General features: G+C 50.7%; 1 protein-coding gene across 1 annotated transcript; it reads left to right on the top strand.

The window, feature by feature from the left end:
- Window positions 1-2,751: 2,751 nt before the first annotated feature.
- Window positions 2,752-11,472, top strand: LOC136516985 (chaperone protein dnaJ 10-like). The gene is made up of 10 exons (XM_066510499.1): window positions 2,752-2,943; window positions 3,059-3,186; window positions 3,324-3,383; window positions 3,833-3,915; window positions 9,473-9,635; window positions 9,746-9,875; window positions 10,386-10,544; window positions 10,623-10,795; window positions 10,892-10,972; window positions 11,135-11,472. Exons 2-10 carry the CDS (start codon window positions 3,100-3,102, stop codon window positions 11,213-11,215), a joined length of 1,017 nt encoding a protein of 338 aa, XP_066366596.1. The 5' UTR covers window positions 2,752-2,943; window positions 3,059-3,099; the 3' UTR covers window positions 11,216-11,472.
- Window positions 11,473-11,498: the final 26 nt, after the last annotated feature.

Here is an 11,498-nt window from a genome sequence, read left to right as displayed (position 1 = left end):
TTAGCCATCGTATGATATTATGTGAGTTTGGAGGGGGTCCCTGTCCGCCTTATATAGTCCGGGGGCAGAGTTACAAGTTGGTTAGATCTGAGAGATAACCGAAAAGTAATAACAGATTACAGGAATCTTGGGATCATACGTATCCTAACAGATCCCGTAGTATCTTCATGATATCTTCTCGGTGTCTTGCGGAAGGCGCCGAGCAGAGTCGTGCCCCGTAATGCTTCATCTTATGGGCTGGGTTGTCCTTGGGGGCGCAGCCCATGTGGTCTGCCATGAGTATCCGGGGTCGTACCCCCACATCTTCTAGCTAGATTGTGAGCCACCTGATTCGCCTCCTTACTACAATGTTCAATAGATATATCTTGAAAACCACTCCATATGATATTGAAATCATCATATATCGCAGCTGCCGAATTCATTGAGAAGCCTCCATCCTTCATAATTTGTACCACTTCCATGCAATCCGATTGAATGATTAATCCGTTGCCCCCTATGTGCTATGCTAACATCAATCCCTCCTTCAGCGCATAAGCCTCTGCCATCGGTGCATCAACAAAATGTGGTACAGAGCTGTGGGCTGTTGCTAAGACACCTCCAGAACAATCTCTTATAATAGAGTCAACACTACCGCAGCCACCATTTTTATCGAAAGCTGCATCAACATTCACCACGACCTTACCCTCTGGAGGTTTTTTCCACCCCTGCCTTAAAACTGAAGCTTTCTTCGTTGCCAACTTATAATTCTTGGTAAGTGCCACAATAGCCATGGCAGACCTTGACAGTCGCTGGACGGTCTCTCCATGGACCAATTGTCGACGCTCCCACCATATATACCAGCCGGCTGTGATGACTAACTCCACTAAACCCACCTCAAGAGTATGAACTTGATCATCCCTTGTAAAGATTTCCTCAAGAATTACCGAGCTCGAACGGTCAGTCATCAGTAGGCGCTGTATGTTCTCCCTAATACCCAACGAACGTCAAACTTGTTTCGCTCGGTCACATGTGAAGATCGTGTGTTTAATATCCTCAGCTCCATTCTGACATACTGGACAGCCGCTTGCATCCCCAACATGTCGGTTTGCAAGAATGGCACGGCATGGCAAGAGCCCTTTGAGTGCCCGCCACCTGAAGCTCCTAATCTTTGTTGGTACTTTTTAATTTCCATAAGCTCTTCCAAAGCTGACTCCTTGATGTAGTGTTGGCCTGCACTTGATTACTTCTCACCCCAAACTTGCTTTTCCCATTAACAATGGTAGGCTGATTTCACCGAGAACAAACCACTTCTATTATAAATGCCAAGCCACCAAGTCATCCCTACCAGAGCGGACAGGGATCTGCAAAATTCGATAAACATCAGTCGCCCAAAAGATAGCCTTCAACAAGTCCTCATCCCATGTTGAATTTATAGGGTTAATCAATTCATCAACCGTGGACACCAAGTTGTTTCCCCTAGTCGTTTGAATTTCTAGATTATGACTTCCCGGGATTCAGTTATCTTCCCAGATTTTTATCTGCTTACCATCACCTACTCTCCAAATACATCCTTGCTTGAAACATTGGAGCCAATAGAGGAATTCTGGAGGAATTTGGATGATTTGGAGGAATGCTGGAGAAATTTGTGAGGGAAAAATACTGTTTCGGATGAAAAAAAGAAGCGGATCAAGCCGGATTTAAGGACACGCGAACGGGTGTCTGCCAAGTGTATGAACTCCCACTCTTTATCCTGGCATTCAACAATTTACCATCCAGATAGTAAGCTGCGCTAAGCACTCTAGCACATAATAAATCTGGATCACTTAAAAGCCTGGAAACTTGCTTTGCTAGCATTGTCAGATTGAAGGACTGTAGATCTCTAAAACCCATGGCATCTTTACGCTTCGGCATACACATCTTCCACCACTCTTGTCAAGATTCTCTTATGATCTTCGTCATCCCCCGCCGGTACTGCGAGATGGCACTTGTGATTCCTTTGCAAATGCACTGACTCCGCCTGTTTGTTCATCAATCAATAACTTAGGATGATCGCAGACGCGGTATCAAAATTCAAAGGTGATCAATCGCAAAAAATAAAAAATAAAATCAAAGGTGATCACGAAAGATATCGGTCATCGTTAATTCAGGTGCCATCGTCTAGTGGGTTCCGGACTTCCGGGTATGGAAATGAAATACTTTTTTTTAAGATGTGGGAAAAAATTCTATTCTATTATAGTACTAGTACGTACAGTATTATTTCTTAAACATCATTGTGTTCCAGACAAAGCCACCTGTGCATCTCGTTTAGTACTCAGGGCCGATTCCAAAAAATTTTGTGCAGTACTCGTCACATCGAATCTTGCAGCACATGCATAAAGTATTAAATGTAGACAAAAAAAAATTAATTGCACAGTTATATAAGAAATCGCGAGACGAAACTTTTGAACCTAATTAATCCATAATTAAACACTAATTGCTAAATACAAACAAAAATGCTACGGTAGCCAAAATCCAAAAATTTTTGGATGGGCCTTACCTGCACAGGATTCACATCACAGAAACCAGAAATCACCTGGACCGCGGCCGACAGCTCGCATCCTCGCGACGTTCGTCCATGTCCCTCCCCGATGTCCGCGTGGCCACCGCGTGACGTGACGACACTGACGCGTGGCCCCAGCTCACGAACCTGTCCTGTGTTCGCCGCAGCACGACCACAAGCGTGTTCCTCTCACAGAATTATTTATTGTTCAGATAAACAACCGGAACGGTATTTTTCTCCCTCAACATCGGACACACAGCGCGTCACCCCGACGACTTCTCCGTTCTCCGCCCTCCCCGCTCCCCCCACTCTGCCTCTGGCTTCCCAGAAGATTTGATAGATTTCCCCAAATCCGGCTATTCCATTCTGGTTCTCCACTTCCCCGGGAACCTTCCAGAGGCTTCCAGAAGGCCCTAGCGACCCCGGTATCGACCTCTCCCTCTCTTTCGTGGCGGAAAGATCCGGCCCTTCTTCCCCGTCGATTAGCGCCGGCTTCCTCCATTGCCGCTGGCATTGATACCCGTCTCTTGGTGCATGTAGCTTCGAGAGCTGCCGGCGGTGAGATCCAGGAGCTGCCTGCCATGGTGAAGGACAGCGCCTACTACGATGTCCTGGGGGTCAGTGTCGACGCCTCCCCCGCCGAGATCAAGAAGGCGTATTACATCAAGGTGACCCCCACTCTCTCCTCGCGCCTCGGCGCGCCCCTCTTCGGTTGTTCTTGTTTTCCGTTGCGTGTTGTGACGCGGATAGGTAGCTAGTGAACTCGCCTTTCTCAATCAATTGTTTGGGTGCCTGTTTTCTTCAGGCGAAGCTGGTGCATCCGGACAAGAATCCCGGGAACCCTGACGCGGCACTTAAGTTCCAGGTAGGTTTTCCGTGTTCGATCCGTTATTTATGTAGTATATATAACCATTGACTGCCCTCGAACGCCATGTGTCCATCGGAAGATAAAATTCTTTGAAACCAGCGAACATTGAGGCCTTTTGACTATAGAAGCAAACCGGAGACAAGGTTCCGTGTTCTAAAGCTTGCTTCGATTTTTTCTAGGGGTACCATAGCTTTGCAGGGTAGCATTTATTCTTAGTTTCCCATGTGACAGAGTTTGGTTATTAGCATCTGTTATATTCACGGTGCTTCATTTTCTGAATGTGATAGGATGTTGCTTTTTACTAGTTTGATTTTGATCTTTCTCCGATTTAAATACCCAAACTATTGACTGGTATTGTACATGCATAATCTGCGGGACGAATCAGTATCACCTCTGTATGGTTTGACTGCTAAAAAGTATTTAACTAAATCACTTAATCTTAACAGGAACTTGGAGAGGCCTATCAAGTCCTAAGTGATCCTGGGAAAAAGGAGGCTTATGATAAGTATGGAAAGGAGGGTATTCCCCAGTAAGTCATGAGTCATTTCTGATATTTGATAAATATTAGGTATATGTTTTCTGTAAAAAGGCAGTCTGCTCATGAGTACTCAGATTGAAGTGATTTATCTGGTTTGGCTTATGCTGATACTTATGCTGATTTGTTATGAGAGGAAAATACTGTTCGTTGGCTGAAAAGTACCGCTGAAGTAGTTCAAGCGAACAGGGCAGATAGCATCACAATGTGCGAGCTATAAAAGAATGCCTGTTTTAGGGAGGACAGACAACCGGATGCTGTTCAAAAGCTCAGTTGCAATCTTAACACTCTTTTTGAAACATAATCTTGGGCAGCTTGGCCAACAGGCCGCTTGGATTGTATTGAATTGCAATAACAACTTAGATACAAAAGATGCTAACCACTACATATATAAGCAAATGGTGTACCTACTCCTTAGCATATTCTAACTGCATAAAGCAGATGCTATGATTCCTACTTGGTTGCCAAGGCACCATGATGAACTTGGTTGCCAAGGAACCTGGAAAAAAAAACATGACAGTGAATAGTAACTAGCTATAGTAGGTAACTGGAAAACATGAACACTAGGCTAACTACTGACAATTCTCCCCTTTAGCCTTGTGGTCCTTGGAAGTGATCTGCTTGAGCCCAATTCTTCCCCTCATCTCTTCAAATTTTGATCTTCCAAGAGACTTGGTTAGAATGTCAGCTAGCTGATCAGTGGTGGATATGTGATCAACCCTGATACTTCCATCTTCCAAGCAGTTTCTGATGAAGTGATACTTGATTCTGATGTGCTTACTGCGCTCATGAAAGATTGGATTCTTGGCTAGAGCAAGTGTAGACTTGCTATCAACTTTCAGTTCAACCACTTCCACATTCCTTCCAAGGAGGTCTGCCAGCAGCCTGGATAGCCAAATAGCTTGAGTTGCAGCTGTGGTAGTGGCAATGTACTCAGCTTCACAACTAGATAGAGCCACCACCTTCTGCTTCACTGACTGCCAGCACACAAGATTGCTTCCCAGAAAGAACAGGGTGCCACTAGTGCTCTTGCTGGTGTCAATGTCCCCAGCCAAGTCACTGTCGCAGTACCCAACAAACCTTGCTCTCCCTGGAGCCTTAGTGTAGTGCAGGCCAAACTCCAGAGTACCAGCCACATATCTCAGGATGCGCTTGATGGCAGTTTGGTGTTCTGTAGTCGGCCTCTCCATGAATCGACTGACAAAGCCTACTGAGAAGGCTAAGTCAGGTCTTGTGTGGACCAAGTAGCGCAAGCTGCCCACCAATCTTCTGTATTGGGTGGGATCAACTTCTGCAGCCGTGCTCTGCCTGCTCAACCTCAGCCGCTCCTCCATTGGTGTATGGGCAGGGTTGCAGGCATCCATACCTCCTAGCTCAAAGATCCTCTTGGCATAATGGGTTTGCCTCAGAGTGATCCCAGCTGGATCTTGGTGTACTTTGACCCCCCAGGTTGAAGGACAGGAGGCCGAGGTCGCTCATGTCGAAAACCTTCTTCATCTGAGCCTTCAAACCTTCTATGGCTTGAGCGCTGGCACCGGTGATGATCAAGTCGTCAATATAGACGCCGATCAGCAGCAGCTCCTCCCCTGTTCCTCGCCTGTACATCGCAGCTTCATGGTCGCTTTGCTGGAAACCCATCTCCTTGAGGGTGGCGTCTAGCTTGGCGTTCCAAGCTCGCGGAGCCTGCCGGGCCATACAAAGCCTTGAGCAGACGGTACACCAACTTCTCCTTCCCGGCGACGGTGAAGCCAGGCGGCTGCTTCACGTACACCTCCTCCTTGAGGTCGCCGTTGAGGAAGGCTGATTTGACGTCCATGTGGTGGACGCGCCATCCTTCTTGGGCCGCCAGCGCGAGGAGGACTCGGACGGATTCCATGCGCGCCACGGGAGCAAACGCGTCGTTGAAGTCGATCCCTTCCTGCTGGACGAAACCCCGCACCACCAAGCGCGCCTTGTACTTGGTCACCGCGCCCCGCTCGTCCTTCTTGAGCTTGTAAACCCACTTCAGAGTGATGGGCCGGTGACCGGGAGGAAGCTCCACAAGCTCCCACGTGCGGTTCTGCTCAACCGCCTTGATCTCCTGCTCCATGGCGGCCTGCCAGGCAGGATCGCCTTCAGCCTCCGCGAAGTTGGCCGGCTCGCCGGCGTGCGTGAGGTGAAGCTCGGCGAAGAGACGTGAAGCCGCCGGCGGTGTGGGCGCGTCCCCGACGATGTTGGGCATGGTACGGTACCGCAGCTGCTCGCCGTCGTAGAAAGCGTCAAGGCGATCGTCGTTGTCCTCGAGCGGTGACGCGAACTCAACTGGGTCCGCCTGCTCGGTCTCTGCTGCTGGTGAAGCAGAGGAGGCCGGTGGATCGTGCTCCACTGGAGCTGGTGACGGCGTGCGCGGCGGAGCTCCGTCTGCGTCGACTCCCCAGAACTCGATGTCGAAGTCGCTGGAGGCGGAAGCAGACGTCCCGGCGGCCGAATTGGACCAATCCCAGCCGCGCCCTTCATCAAACACCATGTCGCGGCTCACCTTGACGCGTCCTGTCGTCGGATCGAGGACCCGGTAGGCCTTGGCGCCCTCGGCGTAGCCGATGAAGACCCCAGCCTTGCCGCGGTCGTCGAGCTTGCGCAGCTGCCCGAGCTCCCTTGTGTAGGCGACGCAGCCGAATGTATGCAGATAGCTCACCGCCGGCGCTCGTCCGTGCCAGGCCTCATAGGGGGTCTTGCCTTGCAAGCTTCTTGTCGGCGCGCGGTTGAGCAGATGCACCGCCGTCATCACCGCCTCCCCCCAGAATTTGGCCGGCATGGACCTCTGCTTCAGGTGCGCGCGTGCGGTCGCCACGACCGTCTGATTGCGCCGCTCCACCACACCGTTCTGCTGCGGTGAGTGTGGTGCAGAGTAGTGCCGCTTGACTCCTTCAGCAGCGAAGTACTGTGCCAGCTCGCCGACGGTGAACTCTCCTCCATTGTCGGTCCTCAGCACCTTGAGCTCACGGCAGGTCTCCTTCTCTGCTTCGGCCTTCACCCGCTTCACGGCATCCGCATCCGCAGCCTTGGTCAGCAGAAGCACCGCCCACATGAAGCGGGTGGCGTCGTCCACCATCAGCAAGAAGTAGCGGCGCCCTCCTGGCGTCGCTGGCGTCACCGGCCCGCACAAGTCGCCGTGGACGAGGTCCAGGGGCGCCTGCGCGCGGTACTGCGCCTGCTGTGGAAACGGCTTGCGGCGGAGCTTGGTGGTGACGCAGGTGTCGCAGACTTGCTCCGCATGCTTGATCACCGGCATCCTCCTCACCATCTCCTGCTTGCCGAGCTGGTGCAGCGCCTCGAAGCTGAGATGCCCGTAGCGCTCATGCCACCTCCATGACTCGTCCTCCTTCCTAGCGGCAAGACACACCGGCTGCGCGGCCTCCAAATGCAGGATGTACAGCCGACTGGGCCCGCGATGTACCTTGGCGAGAAGACGACCACGCCGGTCCCAGATACGGAGCACTCCATGTTCAATCTCCACCCTGGAGCCTCCTTCGTCGAGCTGCCCCAAACTCATAATCGAGCTCCGGAGCGCTGGAATGTAGAAGACGCCATGGAGGACGTGCTGCTCCCCGTTCTTGGCCTGGAAGACGATGGAGCCGGTCCCCTTGATCTCCACTCGAGACGAGTCGCCGAAACACACCGTGCCGCGCACCGTGGTGTCGAGCTCGGCGAAGAGCTCCCGGCGGCCGGTCATGTGATGTGTGGCCCCGCTGTCGAGGTACCAGCCGTCGAGCGCCTCCTCGTTGGGGCTGGTGTTGAGGAAGACACGCACGCGCGGCTCGTTGATGTCGAGGGAAGCCGTGGCCTTGGAGCAGACGGCTTCAGCCTTCTCGTCGAGCTCGAGGAAGCCGTGGGCGAGGAACAGAGCACCATCATCGTCCTCCGCCTCTGTGACGTGCGCAGCACCGCCACGCCCACCACCGCGCCATGCACCTCGATCACCTCCAACGCGGTTGCCTCTTCCGCGTTGGTTGCCACCGCCGCCGCCGCGGTCACCACCACCACGGCGCGGCTGGCGGCAGTCGCGCGCCCAGTGGCTGCGATCACCACAGTTGAGACAGGTGTCGTCGTCCGCCCCGCGATCGTCACCACCGCCTCTGTCTCCTCCGCCGCGATTGCCCTTCCCGCGCTGCTTCTTGCCGCCGCGTGGACGACGTCGCGGTTCCTTGCCTGACGCGGAAGCGGCAGCCTCCTCCTTCTCCTTGGCACGCCACTGCTCCCTTGTCAGCAGCAGACCATCGATGGCGGCCGGTTCCGCGGCCAGCGCCTCCATGTCGTCCACCGTCTTCAAACGCCCAGACACCTCCTTGATGGTCAGGTCCTGGAAGTCGAGAAGCGTCTCGATGGCGATCCGGAGCTGGGCGTACTTCGGTGGCACGGCGCGCAGGAGCCTCTCCACCGCGCGCTCTTCATCGATGTCGTTGTCGCCGTGGAGAAGAAGCTGCTGCTTCAGGGCCATCAAGCGAAGGGTGAAGTCCTCGATCTGCTCACCCGGACGGAAGGCGAGCTTCTCCCGGTCGCTGCGGAGTCGCTGGAGCGTGGCGCAGCGCACCCGATCGACGCCGATCCGCGCGGCGGCGATGGAGTCCCAGGCCTCCTTGGCCGATCCCTTCTCGGACAGCGGCATCTGCATCTCCTGCGTCACGGCGGCGATGATCGCCTCCACCGTGCGCCTGTCCTCATGGTACGGCACGTCCTGGTACTCGATTGCGTCCCAGAGTTGCCGCGCCTGGAGCTTCAGCTTCATGATCGAGGCCCACTCATGGTAATTTGACTTGGTGAGCATCGGCTAGGTGGAGCTCGAGCCAGAATCCTTGTATACGGTCTGGATCACCGGCGAGCGGCCCCTGGCCCGTCCGCGACGGTGATCCTGATCCTGATCGGGCGACTGTGTCTGCCTGCGCTCGCTCCGGCCTCCTCCGCGGAAGCGGGCGGCGATCGCGCGGCGGATCCTCCACCAACTCTCGACGCAGAGCCGCGGCCGTGGCGGCCGCGTTCCGAGCTGCTGCTGCTGTGGCCTCTGCCACAGCCAGACGCTGCGCACGCTGCTCGGCGGCGGCGGCGGCGGCTGCTGCTGCTCTCTCTGCGGAGGTGGCCATGCCTCTCCCTTTCTCTCAACCTGGAGCTCTGGTACCAATTGTTGGCGTTGATCACCAGATCACAGGTAATTCGGCACAAGTAGAACTGGGGCTGCCAGAGGGCAGCTTGGCCAACAGGCCGCTTGGATTGTATTGAATTGCAATAACAACTTAGATACAAAAGATGATAACCACTGCATATATAAGCAAGTGGTGTACCTACTCCTTAGCATATTCTAACTGCATAAAGAAGATGCTATGATTCCTACTTGGTTGCCAAGGCACCATGATCAACTTGGTTGCCAAGGAACCTGGGAAAAAAAACATGACAGTGAATAGTAAATAGCTATAGTAGGTAACTGGAAAACATGAACACTAGGCTAACTACTGACAGTTACTTGTGCCTGTTCTGTAATCGTTTTCTTACTTTCTTAGTTATTTTACAATTCATTCAGGGATAACATGGTGGATCCTGCTGCTGTCTTTGGGATGCTTTTTGGAAGTGACTATTTTGAAGATTATGTTGGCCAGCTTGCTCTAGCATCTATAGCTTCAGTGGAGGTTGAGGAAAACTCAAACAGTCAAGAGGCAAGAGCAAAGGTTCAAGAAAAGATAAAAGTATGTTCTTTCTGCTGTTTTTCTAAATCAATTGCATCCGGGGTATTGTTCGATTTAGTATTCACATTGCCGATTATAAGTTGAACTTAATTAACTTTACTATGGTGCAGGAGTTACAAAGAGAAAGAGAACAAAAACTTACTCAGAGCCTGAAGGACCGACTTCAACCATATGTAGATGGGAGAAAGGATGAATTTGTCAGCTATGCAAGTGCTGAAGCTAGGCGTTTATCCGAAGCAGGTACATCATGCTATTATGTATTTATTGTGCACAACTACCAAGGTGTGATTTTTTTCAAGGGCATCATCTGCGTCTTGCAAATACTTCATTTCGATTTTATTCACCATCTGGTAGACACAGTAGATTTACTTTCGTTTGAATAGATTATATCTTTTTATGTGTAGTTTGGAACCTGATTAAGCTTTGCAGGATCTTTTTTGGGCAGACGTTTTCTCGCTTAGTTTTTTGGTAGTAGTGGTACTTCTGTCCATGCTTATGTTCCCTCTGTGATCATTTGCATGGATACATTTTATGGTGTTGGTGATGTTTTCGTGGTTACTAAACTGATACTATCTGTATTTTTGTTGCCATGGTAATGAAATTTGGTTTTACCGGTGTGGAAAAGAATATCTTTTTATGTGTAGCAAGCAGTGATGGTGGTCCTCAGATGTCTATATTTTATTCCTTGAACATATGATATTTCAGTATTGGCTTTCCAAGTTTTTAACTTGTCTCAAACAAAAATTTCAGCATTTGGCGAGGCTATGCTTCACACTATTGGGTATATTTATGTGCGACAAGCAGCAAGAGAACTTGGGAAAAGTAGAATTTATATGGGTGTACCGTTTATAGCTGAGTGGGTTAGAGACAAAGGACACCACATTAAATCGCAGGTTAATGCTGCTTCAGGTACTTCCAAGGACACCCTTTAGTGCTTTGTTGAATCCATGTTGTGGTCTCATCGCTGGTAACGAGTTTCCGTTGTAGGTGCTATCTCTCTAATACAACTTCAAGAAGGGATGAAAAAGATGGAGGGAAGTGAGAACAGTGAAGAGCAACTTATGAAGAGTTTTGAGGAGAAAAAAGATGCCGTGCTTAGCTCACTTTGGAAAATTAATGTGGTTGATATTGAGTCGACACTTTCACACGTCTGCCAAGCGGTAAGTCCTGAGTGCCCCTAGAGTTCTTGGATCAAAGATTGCACGTACATGCCGCTATGCATATTAAATTAGAAATTATGATCTTTGATATTTCAGGTTCTGAGAGATAACACGGTCTCCAAAGATGTCTTGAAGTTGCGAGCCAAAGCGTTGAAAAAGCTCGGAACTATATTCCAAGTAAGTTTTTGTTTGTGTTTTCTGCTGCTCCATCTATTTTTGCTGCGACCAAAAAGAGCTCGAGGCTCGAGGGTCATGAACCTTGGATTAATGTTTTATATGGCACCTTGTCTCCGGCCCAGTGGGTTTAGTACTTAACTAACAGTTTCTGTGCAAATTCAGGGCGCAAAGTCTATGTACCGTCGTGAAAACAGTCTGCGCGTTGAAACGAACACAAATCAACAAGCTACTCCGTCACACTGAAGCCTATGGGCCACCGTGTAACAAGGGATTTGGTGAATTTTTTTTTTTTGGTGGCTCTCTCCTTTGTTTGTTTGCTAACGGTAGCATTCGGAAGACGCAAATCCGGTCTACAGTACCCTTGTATTAATTTTCTGTAGAAGATGTGAGCTTTTAACATGAAACTGTGAACTGCGCTTGATGCAGCATTATATTATAACCAGGTATAATGCTGCGTTATCCTTTCTGGATAGTAGCATTGTATCTGTATACTTTTATTCGCCAAGTGTCTTTGTGTCATTTCAGA

This window comes from Miscanthus floridulus, chromosome 17 (genome assembly GCF_019320115.1).
Source record: "Miscanthus floridulus cultivar M001 chromosome 17, ASM1932011v1, whole genome shotgun sequence".
NCBI lineage: Eukaryota > Viridiplantae > Streptophyta > Magnoliopsida > Poales > Poaceae > Miscanthus > Miscanthus floridulus.
Note: the sequence above shows the minus strand (reverse complement) of the source record. Positions and strands in the feature narration are given on the sequence as shown.